Below are 23,814 nucleotides of genomic sequence, written 5' to 3' on the forward strand. Positions count from 1 at the left end.
CAGTTGTCCAGTTGAGAATTTGTTTCTTTTGCCACTTATCACTGTGACCTGCGCAACTCAGTTTTCCTGCTCCTTTGTTTTCTCATTCATAGAGTGGGAAAAATAAGAGTATTTACCTCGCAGGATTGGCGTGAGGATGAAGTGAGTCAAAATGTACCAAGCAAGCCCCCAAGTGAGCACTTCATGTTTACACCTGCGGCGCGGCTGCCAGGCTAGCTTCCCGCTGGATTCCAATCCCAGGCCAGCAGTCCTTCCCCATCTCATTCCCCTCGGCCCTCCCAGCCCACATCCATTTCTAGAAGGTTCTCTCTCCCATGGCTGCTGGTCCCGCTCAACCCTCTCCTTGGCCTCAGTTATGACGTGCAGCCCCCACTTGATCCATACTGCCCAACTGTTCCTCTTCCTGAAGTGGGGGCCAGTGTGCCCCAGTCTCCTGTGTTTGCTGGCTTCTACGTCCAGACTGCTTGGGTCCACGTCCAGACAGTGTGTGCCACTGTCCCCCACTCTCTGATCTGCAGGCTTATTTCACAACCAGCCTTGTGAACCCACAGCTGCGTGTCATACCTAGTAGCCTGGCCATAAAGTCTCACATGCCTCATGGGGGCCCGTGACACTGGAGAGTTGGGGACTTGGCCTCCGGACCTCCTGCTCTAGAAGGGAAGGTTGACAGCATCTTACAAAGGGGCTCCACTTGGGTCTCAGCTGTGACTAGAGCCCTGACCCCAACCTCAGGTGCCAGCGCTGGGCATCACCTAAGCCCCACCTGCCTGAGCCTCTATGTCCCTGGCAGGCTGGCATCCTGGAGGGCGGGGCTTAGGGCCCCTCGGCACGGTAGCCAGTAGGTAACTCTCCCCTTGCACCCAGGCTGGGGCTGGCTGGAAATGCCTTCCCTGGAATGGTGGAGGGCTCAGTTCAAGCCCCTGGCTGCAGCCTCCTCCTGCACACTGTCTATGCCTTGGCTCCCTGCCCTCAGGACCCACCTATTCCTCTCCACTGACCCAATCTTTTCCAGCTTCCTTTTCCTAAAACACCCACTTCTTATTTCTTGTATTTCTTTCTGAACATCCCACTTTTACACTTTTCCTCCCACCTCCTACCTTGCCTGTGGTCACCCAGGCCCCTTAGTGCTTCGGTCCTGTCCGGATTCTTCTCCCCTTCTCCTGCCCCTTTCCCAACTCCCTTCCCCAGGACCCTGCAGGCTCAGCTATGATGCGGACACAGGGAAGGGGGATGGCCATCCCCCCCATATCCGAGGCAGGTGCCGCCCCCAGGCCCAGCCCACCCCTCCTGATGGGGGTGGGGATGGGCACCCCTCCTCCCCGTTTGGACAGGGCTGAGCCGTGCTCCGATGGGAGATAGAGAGCCTGTCATTAGTGATGACTGGCTTAATTACAGCCCACTGCACAGCCCAGCTTGTTTGCTTTGGAAATGGGCAAAGGAAGAGGCGGATCAAGCACCCAACTTCACAGTCATGATCAAAAGATTAAGGCATTTCATTTTCCCCCAGCCTCTCCATGGTCTTTCAAAAAAAAAAAAAAAAAGAATCAGGCAATAAGGGGGGCGGGCAGGAAATACTTTCTAAACTTCTTCCAGAAGGGGCTGGGGTGGAGGGTTCTGAGTTTAGGAGATGGAAGTAGTACAGGAATGGGCGCCTGGTGGTATTTTGAAACAAGCAGATGGAAGAAAATGTGTCCTTCCCAGAGCAAGACTGCACTTGTCTGCACATACCTCTGTGCATTGGCACCGAGAGGAAAGTTCCTTGGGATGACTAGGTAGGTGGTTGGGTGGAGCTGTTGAGAGTTCAGAGAGCTTTCCTTTTTAAAAAGAGGGGAAACAAGAGCTACGGAGTACTTGATCTACACTAAAGGGCTGGGGGTCTGTCCAGCTACCGAAGCCTTAGGGGCCAGAGCACAGGGAGAAAGAAAGCGACGAGAATGGTGGAGTTCAGTGAGGCACAGCCCCGGGATGTGCTGAAGGCAAAAGGATCCTCAGGCTGCGAACATTGAACACCAGTCTTCAGGTCCCTCAGTCAGAGGGAAGCAGGGCAGGACAGAGTTCCCAGGGAACAGAGCCCAGAGTGGACAGAGGTGGGAGCTGGGACACCACCCCCCTCCCCCAAGGGCTCAGAGAGGAAGAGACTCAGGGCACTGGAAGATAGACAAAGTTTAGCCAGCCCTGGAGGAGCAAGGGAGAGCTCACAGGGGAGCCAGGACACGCCGAAGACCCTCCCCTTGGAAGGAGGGGGATTTCTGGCCACAGGCTCCAACTCACCTATAAAACATCAGCCCATCTTTGAGATTCAGGCAAGCCACCCCTTGCTGTCCTGAGGGCCGTGAGGGTTGTGCCCAGCACTAAGGTCTGGTGAGGGGGCAAATGGGGTTGGAATCCAGCTGTGCACCCAGGTGACGGGCTGCATCTGCCCAGAGGAAGTGGTTCCTGGAAGGTTAAACCACTCTGATGCTTTCCTCTTGAGGAAGGAAGGCTGAGTCATGCCCTTGCTGAGCTGGACTACCTCGGAGAGAAGGAAGGAGATGCTAGATGCTAGAGGAGTGGACGCAGGGAAGACCCTTGACTCAGAGAGGGGTGTTTGTGGAGAGATACCGAGGAGTGCCTGTAGAAAGTTCTATGAGACTAGCAGTGGTAAGCGAACCACCACCAGGTTTCAGGTCATTAAACATCATCTGTTAAGTTTCAGTGAATAGAAGCTTACTACCCAATGTCTTCTATACTAATGTGGCACCAAGAAATAAGAGTTTGACCATGGTGATGGTCTGTCTGGGATTTCACTCCACGCAGCACCTTGTAACAGAGCAAGCATTTAATAAGTGAGTGTGGAATAGAATTTAAACTGATGCCATCCAGGTCCCTGTTCCCTTACTAATCTGGGGGAATTCATACTAACATGTGTGAGGGGGTGGGCTGGGGAGGGGGCCTAGCAGAGACAGAGACCAGAGCATTGCTTGGGTATTGAAGTTTTACAGACTGGGGGAGATGTCACGTCAGTAACCCCTACAAACCACCGGAGAACTTGTGATAAGGAGGATGTTAGCATGGTCCACTGTCCAGGTGTTCCAGAGCTGTCCAGGAAATAGCCCTTAAGGGAAACCTCTCAGTCCCAGGCAAACAGGATAGTTGATCCCCCTACAAAATGGTCTTGAGCTACTCCCAATCATCCTGTCTGTGGTGCTCTCCCTCATGTTCTGGGCCCCTCCTCACTAACACAGAACTTTCTGCCTCACTCCTTCCACAGCACCTGCCCCTCTGCCTCCAGTCCTGCGTCTAGAGCCCCAGATTGCCACGGCGGGCTGTGCCCCACCTCACAGGTGCATGTCCCATCTGCTGTCGGACTTGATACTCCAGGATGCAGAGCATTTCATGTCAGGGAGGGGAAGGATGTCGGGAGGGGATGTGGTGAGCATGGGAGAAAAGCAGATGAACTCTGTTGTTTGAGCTAGCTGAATGTAGATGAGGATGGAAGAACAGCCTCCTTTCCAACTGGTTCAGAGAGGCCGAGAGTATCAGGTTTCTGCACTGAGCTCACTTTCAAAGGGAAATCAGAGAATTCAGTTTCAAGTCCTTCCCATTTCTAAGGTGCTGTGGTTTGTCCCCAAGTCTTGTCACCCCAAAGTTAGCTCAAGGATCCTTCAGGTATCTTCTTCTATTAAGGATCTTTATCTACAGAATGCTGCCTCCCTGGACTGTGTTGAGGGTAGTCAAAAGGCCAATAGACTAGAGAAAAATGGCCTTGGGTATCCATTCTCAAACCAAGCACACATGACTTTGGTTATGTCCATTTGGGATTATTCAAGACCCTGTTCTAAATTTACCGCCAGTGTGGCGTGCCCTGCCGAGTGATGCCCTTACCCTCCAGGAGCATCCTTAGCCAAGATGGCAGGAGATTGTGGTGCTCACAGGCTCAGCTCCCTTGGGGCTCCCTGGGATACCTGTCTCCTTGACCTGATCTCATGCAACACAGAACCTGTTCATTAACCTAAAGTGTGAAGTTTCTTCTCCTCTTTACCCTCACATGATTCTGCACTGTCTGCAGGGAGGAGGTGTCTCAACCTCCTCCACCATCTTTCTCTCATGCCCCTGTGCAGCCCGGCCTGCCTCCCAGTTCCTGACCCCACCCCAGAAAGTCCCATGTATTTTATTCTGATTTTTTAAAATCAGAATTCCAGTAACTGCTTGTCTGGGTCACTCAGGATCCAGTACAAGCATGTGGAGTGAAACCTGCAATAAGAACAACAACAAAACAACTTTCACATGCTTATATTTTGTCTCCACTTCAATTTCAATTTCTTAGGGGAGGAGAGTGTCTTAGATGTTTCCCTCTCACTGTCCCGCATAGAGCAGTACACACAGTAGGCGCTCGATTTTACAGCTATTGAATGACTGATGTCTTCAGGCCTTGGGACACCCATTAGTCCAACAAACCCAAAGACTGGGGTGTGGAGTGTGGTGACTGATTAGAAGGTAGCCAACACAGCGAAGGTTGGGACTGCTGGAGATGCCACGGGGTGGGCAGAGACAATGCCCTGCAGTTACGTCCTCTAGCATCAGCTAGGAGGGGCACCCGTGCGTGGCCGCCATGATGACACTTGTCAGGAAATCCCCCTCTGCCTGATCCCCTTCCTTCTGTGTCACAGTTACCACCATGACACTACCATCACCACCTTCACCACCACTGCCCCCCTTAATCCCCAACCCCCGGCACGGAAAGCCCCGTGTTTTCACTCTAGCTGTCATCCTATCACACAACATGCTGTTTAGGAACATGACCTTGAGACCAGACACCCTCAAATTCCAGTCCCAGCTCTGATGAACTGGCTGAGTGACCTTGGGCAAGTTCTTTAACATCTCTAAGTCTCCAGTTCTTCACCTGTCAAGTGAAGTTAGTAGCATCAGGGTTGAAATAGAAATCATTGTAGTCCTCAGCACGATGCCTGGCACATGCAGCATAAACAACGGATGTGAACCCTTTTTGTTATTACTGTCACGGTCACTACGGTGGGTACTGTCGCTGCCACCATTGCTGCTACTACAAGTAGTACGTCAGTCCCCACTGCCTGGGAGCAGCTGCTCCGAAGCAGCCCCTGCCATGAGTGCTGGGGTGGGGAGGGGGTACAAGCCCGGCTTTCCGGACGTTCCTAAAAACCCCCAATCAAAATTAGCCGGCTTTCCCCATCATACCTCCAAATTCTTCTTTCACAATGCTCTTCTGTCAGTCTGGAGCGTGGGACCCAGATTCAGTTCTTTATGTAGATTCCTCTCATTGGTCCTCAGCCTCCTTGGGCTCTGGGGCCATATGTTGGTCGAAGGACTTACACCGTTTGTTGACCTGCACACACCAGCCCTTGCAGTCTGGTTTAGAAAACCACAAGAAACCATTTAAATTATGCCCTCCCATGCCTGAGGCTAGGTTCTGCCAGGAAGGTGGGGAGACAGGGTTCCTAGAGAAGGAGCTCCCACTGCTGCCTTCTGGGATGCAAGAAGAACGCCATGTGAAGGGAAAACCCTCTGAGGGGCATTCCCGGCTCCATCCCGCTGGCCAGCTCACCATCTCCACACTCCTCCCCTGCAGCAGGAGCACTGGTCTACCACTCTCTAGCTGATCCAAATGGGTTGAAGCTGCTCAGTTACAAGAAGTGGTCAGTGTCCTGCATTAGGGTAGCTACCAGATGCCTGTTTTTGAAGTTATTTTGTAACATTTCACCCTGCCAGGACTACCTGAGCTAATAAAAGGCTGCTCTCTTCTGTCCCCAACTTGAGTGACTTCCTGAAGTGATCTGGAAACTGGCAGAACAGCCCACCCTGAACCAATGAGTGGAACTCAGGAACTCCTGTTGCTTGGTCCCTGGGCATGGAATGTTTCCACAGAGAGCCCAAGGGTTGGGGAGACATTCTCCCCAAGAAGAGAAGAACTAATGTCTGAGCTCCTAGGTTGGGGAGGACAACTTTGGGAGCAAAAACGTGGCTGCAGGAACTGCCCACTGCCTGAAAAGGTTCTCACTGTTGAAAAGGCAACCTCAAGGTCACCACTACCCGATTCTTGCCCACGGAAAGCCCCAGACAATACCCCTGCTGAGGACCATACAGACTCTGTGGGGTCATTTCCACTATCTTCCTGAGGTGTGTTCCACCACTGGACAGCTGGAGTTCTTAGCGACCCAAAGAGTGATGCCTGGAAATTCTGCTTGGATCTAGATCTTTGAAGACACCCCTCATGTTCTTTCTGAGTCTCCTCTTCTCTGGCGTGCACACTTCGGCTCCTCAACAAGACCAGATACTAGGAGATGGATTCTCTTGGGAGGAAACCTTGGGTTTTTGGATGAGCCCTTTCCGGATAAAGCCAGACATTTCCCCTGCTCCTTGCTGATAGATAAGCAAGAAGGAGGCAGCCCGGAAAAAAAGAAAGCTAGGAGATCTCAGAAGGGGATAAATCCCCAGGTCCCTAATTAAGAGCACAGATAAATGCCCGATTAGACCAATCCAGTCTGCAAGGGCAGCATATTCTGCTGGCTATCAGAAACACTTTGTTGCTGCAAAGGGCTTGGAGATCTCTGTTCTACAAATTACCCATGGCTCCTGGCCCTTCAGCACAAAGAAAGGAGATAGTGGAGAGACGCCCTTTTCCGGTGTCCTGGGCTCAACAGGATAAAAGGAGGCAGCACTCTGGGCGCCTCATCAGAGTGTTCTCTATCCGTTGCTGACTGCTTTCTCTAACTCTGTTAACTCCATCTTTCCCAGCATGAATCGGCAACTGAACATCAAGCCTGGTGGTGACAAGGGTGGCTTCAGTGGGCACTCAGCAGTGGTGCTGAGGCAGGCTCTGGGCAGTGCTGCTTCTTACCGTGCAGTTGGCAAAGGACCTGGGGCTGGCTTTGGCAGTCGGAGCCTCTACAGTCTTGGAGGGAATCGGTGTATTTCCCTCAACATGGCTGCTGGTGGTGTTCGGACTGGAGGTTATAATTTTGGAGCTGGCTCTGGGTATGGAGGGGGGAGGGCCACTGGCTTTGCTGGCAGCATGTTTGGCAGTGTGGCCTCAGGGCCTGTGTGCCCATCCATGTGCCCACCTGGGGGCATCTACCGGGTCACCATCAACAAGAGTCTCCTGGCCCCCCTCAACATGGAGCTAGACCCGGAGATCCAGAGAGTGCGTATCCAGGAGCGGGAGCAGATCAAGGCTCTGAATGACAAGTTTGCCTCCTTCATTGATAAGGTGGGTTTCATGGGAGGAGGATGAGACAGTTCAGTGAGATGTGAGCAATTCCTTGCTGCCTGGGAGCGGACAGGGCACTGTGGATAGAAAGGTGGCAACTGGGCCTCAGGAAGGGCTCCCTCATCATAACGTCCTGTAAGCTGGGTAGCACAAAGGAATAAATGAATGTGTTGCTTCCTTGGGGGATTTTGCAGAGATGGGTGGAAAATTGAGTAAAGGGTACCCCCGCCTTGAGAAAGAAGTGCTGGGTTTCTGGAGGACAGCTGGACGAATCTCCAGCCCTTTAAAGAAGATGAAGAGCCAGTAGAATCAACACCATTGGGAGGGGAGGGCTCACAGTACAGAAGAAACACTTGGCTGAGTCATCAGGAAGAGCATCTCCTGGGTGCTGAGTCAGGCAATGAAAGAAAGTTACGGCATTTCCTTCTTCCATGAGTGTTCAGGGATTGGTTTTGTCTAGAAAGCTATGGGATGAGCACTTGCAAAGGGTCTAGTTTGCATGGAATTCCCTGAGTGGAGAGTCAACATCTGAGCCTAATGACTTTAGAAAAATCTATATAACCTGAGAGTCAATAGTCTATGTCCGTGGACATGATCACTTCCATTGTGGTCCCAGGTGCGGTTCCTGGAGCAGCAGAACCAGGTGCTGGAGACCAAGTGGGAGCTGCTGCAGCAGCTGGACCTGAACAACTGCAGGAAGAACCTGGAGCCCATCCTCGAGGGCTACATCAGCAACCTGCGGAAGCAGCTGGAGACGCTGTCCGGGGACAGGGTGCGGCTGGACTCGGAGCTGAGGAGCGTGCGGGATGTGGTGGAGGACTACAAGAGGAGGTGAGCGGGGCCCCACACCTATAGGCTGACTGGCCTGCCAGCGCTGGGCTTTCCCGGCAGGCCATGGGACACTTGCCTCTGGCCTCAGGGGCACTGAGCTCGGGTGAGAGTGGCCCATCCCGAGTTCCCCAAGCCGGGCAAGATGAGGGCCCTCTCTGGGTGGCCAGGTAGTCCAGGGACAGTGTACGGCTGGACTCAGAACTGAGGAGGGTGTGGGACGTTGTGGAGGACTATAAGAAGAGGTGGGCAGGTCCCACCAAGGTCATGGGTCATGTTTCCAGAGGCTCCTGGGCAAACCCAATCTCTGTGCCACTTTTTAGGAAGGGAGAGAGCAAGCACCAGGGCCAGGGGCTCACAGCCCTCCCTTGGTTGTGGGGGAACAGCCTGCCCTGTTTGATGAGAACTTCCTACCTGGTTGATAGGAAGGAGTTCCATGCTCATTGATCCAGTGTCTTGTTCAATGCCAGTTTGGGGAATCTAATAGGCACTTGGATATTTTCCTAGCATCCAGCGAGTGGAATATTAATGAGATACCTCAGGGACATAGTCCTGCCACTCCCAGCCTGTGCAGTGCTCACCTCTAGGAGATCCTGCAGGGACTCTGCATTCTGAGCACTTGCCCACCAGTGAGAACAGGAGGTTACTTGGCCCAGGGGACTGAGGCCCCTGCTATCTTCTCTTTTTGCCCACAGGTATGAGGTGGAGATTAGTCGGCGCACAGCAGCTGAGAACGATTTTGTGGTGCTCAAGAAGGTAAGGGAGTGAAGAGCCTTTGCTCTCTTTTGCATCCCCATCCTAACCAGCTCTGCTCAGGACTCCAGCCCAGGCCTCCTGGGGAGGGGCTGATGCCTGAGTGGGGATGGAGTCATTGTTCTGGCCTCTAGCAAGCTGAAGAGGCAGGATACACAGCCAGGCAAAGGACAGAGACAGACAGGAGAGAATTCTGCTCTGGGAAAAGGGAAACTCTGGTCCAGCTTGGCCCTCCTATGTGACTTGGGGAAACTCATTCTGCCTCTCTGGGCTTTGTTTTCTCCAGTGTAACAGAGCAATATTCCTCTTTCTCTATTTTCAAAGAGTCGTTGAGTATGAGAAAAAATTTTATTCATCCATATGCTTCCGTTTGCAGGCAAACAATAGGAAATCAGATGGCTCTGGGAGCAGGGACAGGGAAAGCTCATGAGATGAAGGTTGTATTGACTGAATGTTCTGGGTGCTTTTGGCAGGATGCAGATGCAGCCTACACAGTGAAGGTGGAGCTCCAGGCCAAAGTAGATTCTCTGGACAAAGACATCAAGTTCCTCAAGTGTTTGTATGAAATGGTGAGGATGTTCCTGTCTTTCTCCCACCCCAGCCAAGTGAGGGCCTCACTTGGCTCTTCTGGAAAGATGTCAATAAGAGGGATTTAGGATAAACAGAATTAAAGACGTTTTGATAGAAAGGTGCAAAACTCTGCACTGGGAGGCCATGGAAGTGTAGGATCTTGGTCCCCAGAAGCCATATACACAAGAGATAATCCCACCTGGGCTATGATAGTGATCTTGCACTCAGGCAGAAAAAAAATGACCCCATGAGGTCCTACTCAAGCACAGGTTCTTGACTCTGTGAACTATAGGAAATGTCTCTCACTGCCCACTGCCCATGAGGGGTGCATCCTGCTGCTGTGAGCCTTCTCCCTTGGCTCCAACATTCAGACCTAGAGCAGGCACTTCTTCCCACCACTTCAGCCCAGAAGACGAATAGGCAACAAAGGGAGGCTAGGGGACCCTGACTCTGTCCTCACCTCTCAACTCAGGAGATGGCCCAGATTCAGACTCATGCCAGTGAAACCTCTGTCATCCTGTCCATGGACAACAACCGGGACCTGGACCTGGACAGCATCATTGCCAAGGTCCGAGCTCAGTATGAGGAGATCGCCCTGAAGAGCAAGGCTGAAGCCGAGGCCCTATACCAGAGCAAGGTGGGCACCAAGGGGATCTCTGTCTTCCACCAGTCTCTCCTTTCCTGGGAAGGGACACCTCCACCAGTGAATGAAAGAGCTACCTTTGTAGATGTGCTGAATGAAAGAATGGTTATAACCAATGCTTTAACGATATTCTATTCAAAAAGAATTCTCAGTAGAGACTGTTATCAAAGATAAATGGATGGGCATATTCAATAGAGAGGGACAGGTAATCTTCTGACAGAAGAAAGAAGAGAGGTGTTTCTGCTGTAGAACAAATGTGTTTCCAGGGATTAGGTCATGTCATCATGGGGCAGAAGGAGAGAGAATAACAAATATGGTGGAGAGTAGTTATGGGAGACCCAGCGTGGGGCAGGGAGTGAAGAGGAAGCCATGAGCTCTTTTCTGGACTTCCAAGAATAGGAAGTGGAAGTCTAGGTGGATTCTGGGTAACGGGAGTTATGCTTAGAGAAGACCCTTTACCTGTGTGCTCTCCAGGGCTTCACACCTGCCCTGCTCTGGCACTCCTCACATTGTTAAATCCCATCAACAGCAAAGATCACAGGTTCCGCATCCCCTGTCCTTGGATACATCATCCCTTCTTCTCTGGAGGACTGGGCAAGGGAAGAGGGAAAGATATGAGCTACAAGCCCCGACCCAACAATCCCAACCACCCCAATGGTACACATTGTCTTCAGTGTGCCCCCCCCCGGCCCTCCACTTGTCACTGAGAAAGGGCTGCGGGAGAATGTATGTCCCGTGAAGGAAGGGACCTCACCGATCCTGTTCACTGCTGCATCCTTAGCACCTGGAGTAGAATCTGGCCTTTAACAGAGGCCTCTGTAAAGAGGTGCTTAATGAGTGGAGAGCTCTTCTTACATTTCAGAAGTGCTTAATAAATGTGACCTGCACCTTTCGAAATTTCATCCAGCTTAGGAAAGATTACAGGCAGGGCAATGAGAAAGGATGGGTCCAGCACACAGTTTCCGCTTAGAGAAGTGGGTGGACTTCTTGGTCGGAACCACCACCACACAGCTGGAAGGATGTCCAGGCCCCGGCTCCATCACATCCTGTTCTGGAGCCATCTCCCCTGGCTGGCCCCAACCATGGAATTGCTTGCTCAGGACCCTTCCTCTACTTCGAATCGGGGGCGGGGGTCGCAGTCCTGTCTCATAACCAACTTTCTGTCTCTGGGAAACCAGATCCAAGAGCTGCAGCTGACAGCAGGCCGGCATGGTGATGACCTCAAACACACCAAGAACGAGATGTCAGAGCTGAACCGGCTTATCCAGAGGATCCGGTGTGAGATTGCAAATGTAAAGAAGCAGGTGGGCAGCAACCTCACAGAGAATGTCAAGTTCTTTGTGAAGTTCAGTCTCATCCGCTGCAGTGGAGAAACTGGAGCCCACCCTTTAGTAAAAAGCATATCTCCCAGTTTGGGTTTGGGAGCCCCTCAGCCATCCACTGTCCCTCTTTCCCACCTGCCTCTGTACCCGTGGTCGGAGCTGACACTCTACTAAGAGCTGGGAAGTGCCTTGAGCTTACTTCATCCAACTCCCAGTTTGCAGATAAAGAAGATGGGCAGATAAGGAGAGGGAAGTGACTTGCCCAAGGTCTCCAGCTGGTTATCAACAGAGTCAGGATGGAAATCAGTTTTCCTCCTTCTTTCCCCCTCTTTCTCAGACCTTTTCTGTGTGCAACAAACCTGCTCTACATCCCCTTCAGATGTGCCCTCTGACAGCAGGCCCCATACCTCCTCCTCCCACTGGACCCGCAAAACACGTGGCCACATTAAGTTCTTGCCCTCAGGGTGGGGGCATCATCCTGGTGACCAAGGGAGGACAGCAGCGGATGAAGCCCTCCTGGGTGTCCCTGCCCTGTACCACAGTACCATGTCCACTTCAGCTAGGGGATCCTGTCTTCCCTGAAAGCAGCAGAGCTTAAACACCATGTCGGCGGGGAGATGATATTAAGCGGGTGGGGAATCCTTCCTGTGTCCTCCCCAAAGAACCAAGTCAACTCTACTAGTGATAGAACACCAACATGAAAGAGCAGTGCCCACTCTCTTCCCTGAGTCCCTACAACCTCCACGCCCTCTTCAAGCTGAGAAAGGGTGCATTTAGCCAGACCCTCCCTGCAGAGTGCTGGAGTGTTACAGAAACACTCACTCCTGGTGCTTACAGGTAGCAAGGGTCCCCACTGGGAGCTGTCCTGCAGACAGGAATCTGACAAGAGTGGTGCCTTGGCATGCTGTCCGATCCCTGGAGGCATCCTGGCTGGGGTCTCAGCATGATTCTCCTGGCCCTGGTGTCTTTTCAACCTGGAGCCATTGATGGCCTCCAACCGCAGGGACTAGACAACTTTGCAAACATTGCGAGTTTCTTCCTATATTCATGAAATGCAACTGCTTCAGCAGCTTCTCACAGAATATCCATCTGCAACAGAAAATAGAGGAGGCCTGGCTCTAGCTCTGCCTCTGCAGCCTTACTCGCTGTCACCTCGGGCCTCATCTGGGAAGTGAGGGGGTTGTGCTACCTAACCCGGAAGATCTAAAAACTATTTTGCATTCTGATGATCTCCCTGTTCTTTGGCTTTCAGTGTGCCAACCTGGAGACAGCCATCGCCGATGCTGAGCAGCGGGGCGACTGTGCCCTGAAGGATGCCCGGGCCAAGCTGGACGAGTTGGAGGCTGCCCTGCACCAGGCCAAGGAGGAGCTGGCCCGGATGCTGCGCGAGTACCAGGAGCTCATGAGCCTGAAGCTGGCCCTGGACGTGGAGATCGCCACCTACCGCAAGCTGCTGGAGGGCGAGGAGTGCAGGTGTGGGGTAGAGGGGAGTGCTGGGGAGAAGGGGCTGTGGGTGGCTCCCTGCTGGGCTGGGGACATTTGGGAAGTGGAAGATGAAAGACATGCACACAGGGTGGTGGTTTGACTGGGGAGCTCAGTTGCTGCTCCCTGCGAGGGGAGCTCAGACAGGAAGCAGGCAGAAGAACAAGTAGTATCAGACAGACCAGATTTCCTCACTGGCTTTGGCACATATAAGCTGTGGTCCTGGCAGATCATTTAGTGTCTCTGCATCTCTATTTCATCACCTGTAAAATGGGATTATAATCTCCATCTCACACAGTGTTTTAAGGATGAATTAAAATAGTATACATGGTAAAGCAGGTGCCCACCAAGGTTTAGCTGAGGGTAGACCCTCGCTGAGGTTTCATCCTTCTATAACTTTCTGTCTTACAGGATGTCTGGTGAAAACCCATCCTCCGTGAGCATCTGTAAGTATCCCTGAGAGATGGGTCAGGTGGGGATTCTGGCTGGATGGGAAAGTTGGGGACCCCAGGGTAGGACGATGTCCCCTCCACTCATGGTCTCCCCCAATCTGGGAGTTTCTGTTACTGTCTTTTGAAACTTCTCTGTCTTCAAAGAAAACCTACTTCCTTTTGTCCCATGGCCACAGTGCTGAAGTCATGCCCACCCCATTTCCTCCCTGTCTCTCCCCGGGGCACTGTCATTGAGAGAGAGAGAGAGAGAGCGAGAGAGAGCGAGAGAGTTGAAAATGTGCATTTGGGGGCCAAACGGTCCAGGAAACTCCAGGAGGACAGAGATCACGTCTGTGTCGCGTGGTCCCCACCTTACTCAGAGCCCGGCACGTCACAGGGCGCTCATTCATCTTGGTGATATTCCCCGGCTGCTGAGGGTTGCCGGGGACAAGGAGGGATGGCTCCTTTTCTGACTGACCCTTGCTGCCTTTCCTCTCTGCTCTTGGCCCCTCCTCCTCAGCCATCATCAGCAGCAGGGGAAGCAGCTACTACCACCCCAACTCTTCGTCCAGTGCCGATGACGGGGCCAGCAGTGTGGTGGGCAGCTCCGGCAGCGCTCGGGCCGGGCAGACCAGGGCCAAGGGGGCACGCGGGGGAGACCTCAAGGACTGCCAAGACCTCGAGGGCAAGAGCTCCTCTGCCAGTGCCCCAGCCAGGAAAGCCGCCCGATAAGCCCTGAGAGCCCCCTCCCCGCAGCACCGGGGAGAAGGGATGCCCCTGCTGCCTCCACCCAGCCCAGAGATGTCTACTGTCCCCCATCCTCCCCGCCAAGTCCTGGGACCGTCTGTAGTGCACTCAGCCACCCGTGCTGTGGTTCCCCTCACTGTCCAGCTCTGACTGGCACCATCGCCTCTCTGTCTCCTCAGGTCCCGTGTGGACTCTGTGACTTTTTGCTTTCCCTACTGCCTTCAGCTGACGGGAGGCTTTGGGACACAGCCTATAATTACCTTCTTGGCCCCGGGAAGTTCTGGTCCTCCCCGGGGGCCGGATTGGGGGGGAGGGAGGAATAGTCATGTTCTGCGCTTAGGCTGAATCAGCAGCTGTCTGGGGGGTCCCGCCCCCAACCCCAGCTTTGGGGTGAGGATGGAGATGTGTGCCCAGGAGGCGAACGGTCAGCCAGGCTTTGCCTGTCCCCTCCAAAAGCTCTTTGCGGAATGACCCCCTTATTCAGGAGAAAAGGTGTACATGCTCAGCACCAGCTGTACCCATCTTTGCAAAGCCAAGTGACAGAGAACTCGGGGTTTCCTGCCACCTTGTGTCACCCACCCACTCCTCTGTTACTGGTAAGAGCTACTACCCTATGTGGGTAGTGGCTGCTACGTGCCAGGCTCCCGGCATGCGTTGCCTCTCGTGCTGGCCCAGTCTGCAAGGTGGGTGCAATCGGCATCCTTGGGACAGAGGAGAAGCCCCAGCCTCTGAGAGGCTGTAGAACCCGCCCCCCCATTACCCACTAACTATCCACTTCCCTGGGCCGGGAGTGGAGCCCAGGTCTGGCTGACTCCACGGTCTATATTCTTTCCATGGCATATCACTGCCTCTGTAACAAAGGGAATTTTTTCAAACACTCGGTTCTTTTGATGAGGGCAGTGTGATCATGTTGCCTTTTGGTCAAGGACTGTGGGTACGTGATTTATCTTTAGTCTTCTCACTAGGATTGTACCCTGCAGTGCTTGTGATTCTCGATTCCTGTTGCTATGAGCTGTGTTCAATGAGGGGAGCTTGATCTATCTCTGGTGGTACTGCCCAGCCCAGAAGTCATGGCTCTTAATGTAAATATTCCTAAGAATATTCCTCCTTTGCTCTAGTTAAAGACTCTGGATTTCTGCTGTATATTCAATAAATTGCCCTTGGGTGATATCAGTGTGCGTGTCTTGTCAGTGTGTCAATTTCACCAAATAACCCACCCCCTAACGATAATGGGCCCTGCCCCACACACGTGTGCAAGCCTTTAGGGAGTCTGGAGGCGGATCAGAGCAGGCTGCTCTGGAGGTGATCTCAAGGCTGATGGGAGAGATGGACATACATGCAAAGCCATGTCCTGGTACAAATCAGGGAAAGGAAGACCCATGTAGCATTACTGAGAAGGGACCAGAATGTAGAAGCTAAACAAGGAAGGCCTCCTGGAGGAGGAGGAAGTTAAAGCAAATAACTAGAAAGATGAGCACATAAATTCCTGGAGAGAGAACTTAAATCACACCATCACAGTAGGTTTGGGGACAAGTTTTGTGTGCTTATTTTGGTGAGGGTTGGGAGGTCTTAGATTTTCTGAAGTGGGTAGTGGAGCTGGGTGGGGTTCTGATAGCTTTGGCCTGCAGAATTCAGCCCTCTGATGGGCTTTCTGATCCATCTAGTAGCATGGGTGGCCTGAGCAGTTTGCCCCTCCAGCCCTCAGGGTAACAGGGGCAGGCCTTCTGAGGGCGGGGCCTCTCACCCCAAGCTGCCTCCTCCATTGGCCTCATTGTGCCTTTCATGTATTATGGAGGTCCTCTTCTGTGTGTGCCAAGATGCAATAAACCCTGGGAAACACAAGAGTCCAAGAGTCTTGTGGGCTTTCTGCCCAAAAGCCTCCCTCTGATGTCATTGCTGTGGTCACTGTGGGTACGGGGAATAGTGCCCTGGGAGTTAAGGGGATTCTGTTCTGGCTCAGCCACTAACCTGTCACCTGTTACACTCAGACCAGCTGATGTGAGCTATGGGCCTTTTCCCCTGAAAAAGGTACAGAATTATGTCTACCTGTTCAGAGGTTTGCAAACCCCCCCAAGCCCATCCATGGACTGACTCCCTGGGTCATGAACCCCAGGACCACCCTAAGGCCCTTCCCATCACTGATGCTCTGCCTTTCCCCGAAGACCAGATTCCCAGCGATCCAGCAAGAGGGGCTGCGGGGAGGGGAGGTGTGGGTGGGATCCACAACCTGAAACAGCCTTTAGAGGAACCATGAGCCATCCGTGGGGTTACCTCCTCCAGGACCACAGTGCTGGTATGCCTCTGACCACTGGGTTATGAGGCTTGGGTGCTGTGCCCAGTCCTGGGCGCACAGTGAAGGACTCAGAGGCTAGGTAGATGTGATTTTGGGGGACTGAGGCAACATGTCCTGTGCTGGGTATTGAGGAGGGCAGAGGGGCAGCCTCTCTGGTTGTGGTTTAACTGCCTGAGAAATGGAGAGATTCTTTGTCATCTGGGGCTTAATTAAGATCCTGAGAAGTGCACAAGGATGACTGTGCTCTTGAATTTGAAGATTCCTTTGAAGCCCAAGAGAGCAAATCGTAGAGATAGGACTGTGGTCACCAACTTCAATTCTGTGGGTCTGGAATCAGCACACAGGGCAAAAAAAACTGGAAGGAAGAGGTGTGTGTGGAAGTTTTGATTGGAGAGCTGCCCAGGGGAGTGAGGGAGTGTCCACACTGTCTGGGAGGGTAAGTATCCAGTTCATTTGCTCTGTGTAGATCTCCAATGAAGGTCCACTTACGGGCTGAGTCATCTGTCCGGGTGATGCTTATGCTCACAGTCTTTGGGCATGGAGACTTTCACTCACACCTTTCACTACTTGGACAAGTCTTATTGCTCCTTTGACATTCTGTCCGGGTACCCACTCCTCTTGGAAACCTTCATGAATCTTTAGGCTGGGCTGAGCGCCTGTTTTCTAGAACCTTGCAGTGTCCACTACTCACGTCCAACATGACATTTCCACATGCGATTGAAATAATCTCTCTGTGTGACTGATTCCTTCAGTGCCAGACTTGGGGGCCTCGAGGGCAAGGACTGGCTTTATTCTTTGCTGGGTTTTCCACTTAAGGGAGCTTCACCCAACAGAGACACCCAGGAGAGAGTGCTCGTAGGATCTTCCTAACTAGCACAAATACGTTTAAAAGATTTGGAGAAGTAAAACCATACATTTATGGCCATTTTGACAAGGATGCCAACACCATTCCTGGACGTGCTGGGACAATTGGCTATCCACATGCAAAAGAGTGAAGTTGGACTCGCACTTCTCATCATATACAAAAGTTACGCAAATCAATCAACAACCTAAATATAAGAGCTAAAACCATGAAGCTCTTAGAAGAAATAAAAGGATAAATCTTCATGACCCTGGATGTGGCAAAGGATTCTTAGATATGACACCAAAGCACAAGCACCAAAAGAAAAAATAGAGAAAGTTGGACTTCATAAAAATTTAAAAACTTCTGTACATCAAAGGACACTACCAAGAAAGTAAAAAGAAAACCTGCAGAATGAGAGAAAACATTTGCACATCATATATCTGCTGCGGGTCTAGTATCCAGAACATACAAAGAACTCTAGCACTCAACAACAAAAGGACAAACAATCCAATTAAAATGTGAGCAAAGGACTTTAATGGACTTCTCCTCTAAGAAGACATACAAATGGTCAAAAAGCACATGCAAGGATGCTCAACATGGCTCATCATCAGGAAAATGCAAATCCCAACCATAATGAAGTGCCACTTCACACCCACTAGGATGGCAGTAATAAAAAAAAATAATGGAAAGTAAAAAGTGTTAGCAAGGATGTGGAGACACTGGAACTTTTGTACGTGACTGGTGGGAATGTAAAATGGTTCAGCCATTGTGAAAAACAATCGGGCAGTCCCTCATAAAGTTAAACATAGGACTGGCATATGAGCAGTTCCACTCCTTTGTCTATATATCCAAAAGAATTGAAACTAGGTACTTAAACAAATTCTTGTACATGCATGTTCATAGTGGCACTGTTCACAACAACCAAAGGTGGAAACAGATTGCTATGGTCTGAGTGTTTGTGTCTCCCCTAAATTCACATGTTGGAACCCTAACCCCCAAAGATGGTGGTTTTTGGAGGTGAGGTCTTTAGGAAGTACTTAGGTTATTAGGTCATGAATGGGGCTGGTGCTCTAAAAAAAGAGACCTCACAGAGCTCCCTAGCCTCTTCTACCATATGAGGACATAGGGAGAAGTTGCTGGCTGTGCACCAGGAAGAGGGTCCCCTCTGCAATGCGACCACGCTGGTGCCTTGACCTTGGACTTCCCAGCTTCCAGAATTGTGAGAAGTAAATTTCTGTTGTTTATAAGGTACCAGTCTGTGGTATTTGTTATAGCACCCTGGCAGGACTAAGACATAGCCTAAATGTCCATAATGAATGAATAGACAAAAAAAATTGTAGCATATACTTTGCAACGGGATATTATTCAGGCATAAAAAGCAATGAAGTACAGACACATGCTATAATATGGGTGAATCTTGAAAACATGATGCTAAGTGAAGGAAGGTAGACACAGAAGGTCACATATTGTATGACTCCACTCATATGAAATGTCCAGAATAGGTAAATCCATAGAAACTTGGCAGTGGCAGAGACTGGGGTAGGGGGGATGGGGAGTGCCTGCTAGGGGGTAGGTACTGCGTTTCCTTTTGGGGTGATGAAATGTGCGGACGCAGAGGTGGTAATTACACCACATTGTGAATACACTAAATGCTACGGAATTGTTCACTTTAAAATGGTTAATTTTATGTTATGTGAATCTCACCCAAATAAAAAATAAAATTTTGGGCAGGAGTGGGTAGCAAGGAAAAGGCCAAAGAAACCGTGTCCCTGGACTTTGCCCCTGGACTTTCCCACTATATGGCAAATAGCAACCTGGAATCAAGATGGGGGAGCAGTCGGGCCCAGTAGGGAGACAGGGATAACTAGCCTTCCGTTTGATTGGCCAAGGGCAAGCCCTGGGGATTTGTCAGCTTCTGTCTTCCTCTGGCCCAGAGCGCTTGCTTCGTAATTGAAGAATGAATCACGGAATGTGAAAGAAGAAGGAAGTCACAATGTGTGTGCCCTGCCTCCTGGAGCCGCCGGTCTTCCCGGCCTCTCCTCCCTGTGCCTTTCCCTTGGCCTCAAACCTTCCCATTTCCTCACCTTCACAAATGTTCTCCCTAGCTTCCAAACTTGGTATTGTTCGAGGCTTTTACTGATTCATCTGTGTTCTCTGGTAGAGAAGTTCTCAGTGAAATGGATGCTCTGTGACCTTGAGAAGTCACCTTGTCCATCCTGCTGCCCTCAGGAAAGGGATGTTCTTTCAGGCCCAACTAGCCAGAACCTCTCTTATTTTCATAGTTTCGGGGATGTTGAATGAATGAATGAATGAATTTGATTCCCTCAATTGGTCACCAGCTGGGAGTCACCATGCTTCCCCCCTTGGCTATTATTGAAAAAGAAGAGGGATGCCTGGGTGGCTCAGTTGGCTAAGCATCTGCCTTCGGCTCAGGTCATGATCCCGGGGTCCTGGGATCGACTCATCCTGGGATCAAGCCAGGTGTTGGGCTCTCTGCTCAGCAGGGAGCCTGCTTCTCCCTCTGCCCCTCCCCCCACTCGTGTGGTCCCTCTCTCTCTCTCAAATAAATAAGTAAATTCTTTTTTTTTTTTTACATAAAAAGAATATGATGAAAATGGGATAGTCACCTGTGTGCCACTAATGGAGAGGAACAGAGAGCCAATCCCATAGGGACCCATTGTTAGGTGGATTGTCGTCAGAAACCAGGGTAGACGTCCGCAGACACATGCTCTCTGGCTCACAGGCCCATGTCTGCAGAAGATACTCAAAATACGTAACAACTGGTACAGTCGGGCTCTGGCCTACCACAGTAGATGTCAGCTGCAGATCACTGGGACAGCCATACCACTCCCCACGGTGGGACACCCACGGGGCTCATGTCTGTGTTCACGACAACCCCCACACAGATGCGCACCCACATGCACCCTCTGACAGGCGCTGGAGCACATCTGTCAACTGGCACAAGCCCTGGAGCCTGGGGCCACAGGAGCAAAAGTCATTGCCTGACCTTGGAGGGACCTCTTCGATCATTCTGGAGGGATGCACACAGCACCTGGGCAATCAGGCGTGTGCAGAGAGGTGCAGCCCACCCTGGCAGGGAGGGCATGGAAATTGGGAAGGAGCTTCTTAGAGGAGGTGTGTCTTGGTTTGCCTTAAACGATAGGACAAGCTGCCCTGGTGGGCAGGAGCCTGGGAGAACAGCCCAGAGCACGACATCAGGGAAAAACCTGACGTATATGAAAAACCCATAACCACCTCACAGGCACCCGCCACCCACCCTCACCGAAGTCCAGACACTACATTAATTTTCTTCAGAAGAGCAAAGAAGGCTAAGAAGGAGAGCACGCGGTCAGATCCTGCTGGCTGGAGGGTCCGGGGCAGGAGGAGGTGTGGGAGGAAGTCAGTCCTGGCGAGTGCCGCTCATCACGCTGAGGTTCAGATGGTGAAGGGACAGCGGGGACTCAGAACCCGAGCTTGGGGGAGGCTAGAGCTGGTCCTGTGCGCCCGGAAAAGGACGGGCACCTGCACTGGACATCTGTACACGAGCAAGCAAGCCAGGACAGCGTAGAGGCTAAGAGTGCACATTACCACCAGGCTGCTGGGATTGAGCCCTGGCTCCTCTGCTTGTGAGCCGGGTGACCTCCAGTGAGTTACTTAACTTCCTGGTGCCTCAGTATCTTCATCTGTAAAATGGGGTAATAATGGTATCTGCGTCACACGGCTGTTGTGAGGACTAAATGAGTTAATACATGGGACGTGCTCAGAGCAGTGCCCGGCAGAGCTCCCAGCGTGCGGTAGCTGTCATTAGCAGAATTAACATCATCCTCACCATCCTTGTTTACACGGTGTCTCCCATTCCACCTCTGGGAGTAGGTGCAGCAGGTATGAGCATCCCCCCTTTTAGACATGTGGAAACAGGGGCTTCGGAAGTTGGGAGACCTGCCCATGGTCACCTGGCAGGACCTGGACCAGGGTCCTCAGACTCCTGAATCCACGCCCTTCACCAGAAGCTTAGGGTGGGACCGGAGGAAGGAGATGGCCAGCAAAGCTCAAAGGAGATGCTCCTGGCCCCAGAGCTGAGTGAGGAGGAAGCCTCTCTGGCAGCCACACTGCAGGGGGGAGTGGAGCTGAGTGCCTGGCAGGACAGCCCTTCTCCATCCTTTATATCCCAGCTCCTCTGGGATGAGCTCACCTTCGGTCTTGCCGGGTACAAACCTGCTAAACAGCTGTCCTGCCCCCAGATGCATGGCTCTGATTGCAGCCAAGTCCCCCAGGGACTGCGCTCCATCCAGCTGGCTTGGGGCTCAGTGCCCCACCTGCCTGCAACTGCAGGGGGTACAGGGGTACGAGGAGGGGGACCTGCGGAGCGTTCACAGGCAGCATGCTCCCTTCCTGAGTCGGTCTCCCGAGGAGGGCTGGCAGGATCTGAGCTGATGTCATCCACATAACCCAGCTCATTCTCTCTAATTTTGGAGACAATTATTTGCTCAGAGAACCACCTGCCCCGCTCCCAGTGCCTTCAGCCTCTCCCACCACCGATACTCCTACCCACCAGCAGCTACATTCTGCTTCCTCAAGCTGTATTGGTCAGGTTCTGCCTGGCTCAAGAGTCCTCAATGGCTCCCTATCACTCACCCTATCATATACACAGCTTGAGCTCTAGGAGTCATCACCCGTGGTTGCCCTTCACTAGCGCTTGCTCCAGCTGGAGGGTCCTTCCTCACAAATGCCCTTCCTGGGCTGCTTTTTCTGTTCCCCATTGCTGGTCCACCCAAGGCCTTTTCCCTTAACAGACCAGAACCCAAACCCCTTCCTCCAGGCAGTCCTTGTGGATTCAGAGTCCCCTCTCCTCTGTGTCTTCTCTTTTTCTCTCATCCAGCAATTACCCTCTTGGATTGTACTAGATTTCTTGCCCCTCTCCCTCTGAGGCCTTCTCTGGAGGTTTATCAGACCCCAGAAGGCTGAGAGTAAGGAGCCAATGGGTCTCGACTGGGGCCATGGGATCACAACAAGCGTGGCCAACTGATCATCACAAACGTAGAAACAAAAACACCAAAAAAGCTACAGATTATTTGCGTAAATTAATTAAAACATTTTGGCTATAAAACCAAGAGCCGTACAAATGTAATTTATTGAACAAGCAATTTAAATTTTCCTTGAGCATCTAAGGAAAGCTACAGGGTCCTGGAAACTTGGGGGAATCAAAGAGAATCAAAGATTCTCTGATCTGACACACTTCCCCATCATTTCACAGATGAGTAAAACTGAGGCTCAGAGATGTCCGTGCCTGGCTCAGAATTTAATTCTCAGCTGGAAAACCGAGTGATCCTGGTACCTTGAAGGGTGTGAGGGGACGATGAAGCTGGGACATGGGAAGTGGGAAATTGTCTCTTGTCTCCCCCACCAGCGCCAGGGGCCTCCCAAAGCAGGGAGTTCTGCCTCCTCATACCCCCGAGTCTCCCCAGAGACCTAAGGCTAGGGCAGGGACCTTGGTAACCTTGCTGAACTGTGGCTCTGTCCTGGTTTCCTTCCGTCCCTCCCTTTTTCCCTCCAGCAAAAACACAGGCACCCCGGGAGCCCTACTTGGGCCCACCCTTCCTGTGGGTGGCCCAAAATTCTCCTCCTTCCTCTCCTATCATCATCCTCATCAACATTGGGTGTTTCATTCCCGATGGCCAGTACCTGATTAACTAATCCACACTAAGGTGTTAATGACTTGTTAATAGCTTGATGAGATGCTTTTCCCAGGGATACCTGCATTTGGATGGATCCAGAAGCTAAATTCTTTGAGGACAGGATACTTTGTATTGCCCCCCTCAGCACCTGGTAGATGCTCAGTAAATATCTGATAAATGGATCAGTCGCAACAGGTCTAATGTTTGAAAAGTGCTTCCGACTGAGTTTTGCACTTGGCAGGCACTTGTTAGACAGCGGCTATTATTATTCTTTCTAATGGTGAATTTTCCATGATCAGAAATGGTCTGAGTGGAGAGACTCCTTAAGCCTGGGATCTCTGGGAACATCAGTCCCTCCTTGTCCTCCAACAGCAGATGACACTGTTTGGACCTGTGCTGATCCAGATGTCCTCTCCCAGAGGACAGGAAGAAGGAGACAGAGCAGAAGAGGAGAGGACAGGTTGATGCCTAACTCCTACTTTACTCCCTACTTTTGGTCATTGATAATATGGTTAAACATTGACTAAGCAGCGGGCACATGCCGAGCACCTCTCATGGGTTAGCACATGTAATTGTTGCAGCTGCCCCATGAGGAGTTTACTATCCCATTTACATCGGGGAAACAGAGGCTTAGAGAGGCTAAGTGCTGCTGGGTGGTGGAGTGGGTTTCAGACCTCTGCAGCCAGCTCCTGGTCTGGGCTCCTACCTGGTGGCATTCTAGGTGGACGCAGGCCCAGGGGCCCCCTGAAGATGCACCCTCCCCCAACACTGTCAGTCCTCTGTCACCTGGGGAGGGATGTCCAGAGGCTGGTTTGGGGCCCTGAGGAAAGGTACAGAGGGAGGAGCCGACTGGGGGACTTGGGGCCCTCACCCAGGCGCCAGGTCCTAGGGAACACGGCAGCACAGGTCTCAATGGACAGAGGAGTCGGGCACACAGAGGAGGAGGTGGGGTTAAACCAGGGTTTGAAGCGGGGTTTTGAAAGAGCAGAGGATTTGGATCAGAA

The 23,814-nt window shown here is 51.9% G+C and overlaps 1 protein-coding gene across 1 annotated transcript; it reads left to right on the forward strand.

The window, feature by feature from the left end:
• Window positions 1-6,751: 6,751 nt before the first annotated feature.
• On the forward strand, window positions 6,752-15,166 carry KRT74 (keratin 74). Its single transcript, XM_025883247.1, has 9 exons — window positions 6,752-7,222; window positions 7,839-8,053; window positions 8,746-8,806; window positions 9,277-9,372; window positions 9,846-10,010; window positions 11,195-11,320; window positions 12,591-12,811; window positions 13,232-13,266; window positions 13,772-15,166. Exons 1-9 carry the CDS (start codon window positions 6,752-6,754, stop codon window positions 13,981-13,983), a joined length of 1,602 nt encoding a protein of 533 aa, XP_025739032.1. The 3' UTR covers window positions 13,984-15,166.
• The last annotated feature ends 8,648 nt before the right edge of the window (window positions 15,167-23,814 follow it).

This window comes from Callorhinus ursinus, unplaced genomic scaffold (genome assembly GCF_003265705.2).
Source record: "Callorhinus ursinus isolate GAN/ISIS: 27379988/994484 unplaced genomic scaffold, GSC_fseal_2.0 scaffold44, whole genome shotgun sequence".
NCBI classification, from domain to species: domain Eukaryota; kingdom Metazoa; phylum Chordata; class Mammalia; order Carnivora; family Otariidae; genus Callorhinus; species Callorhinus ursinus.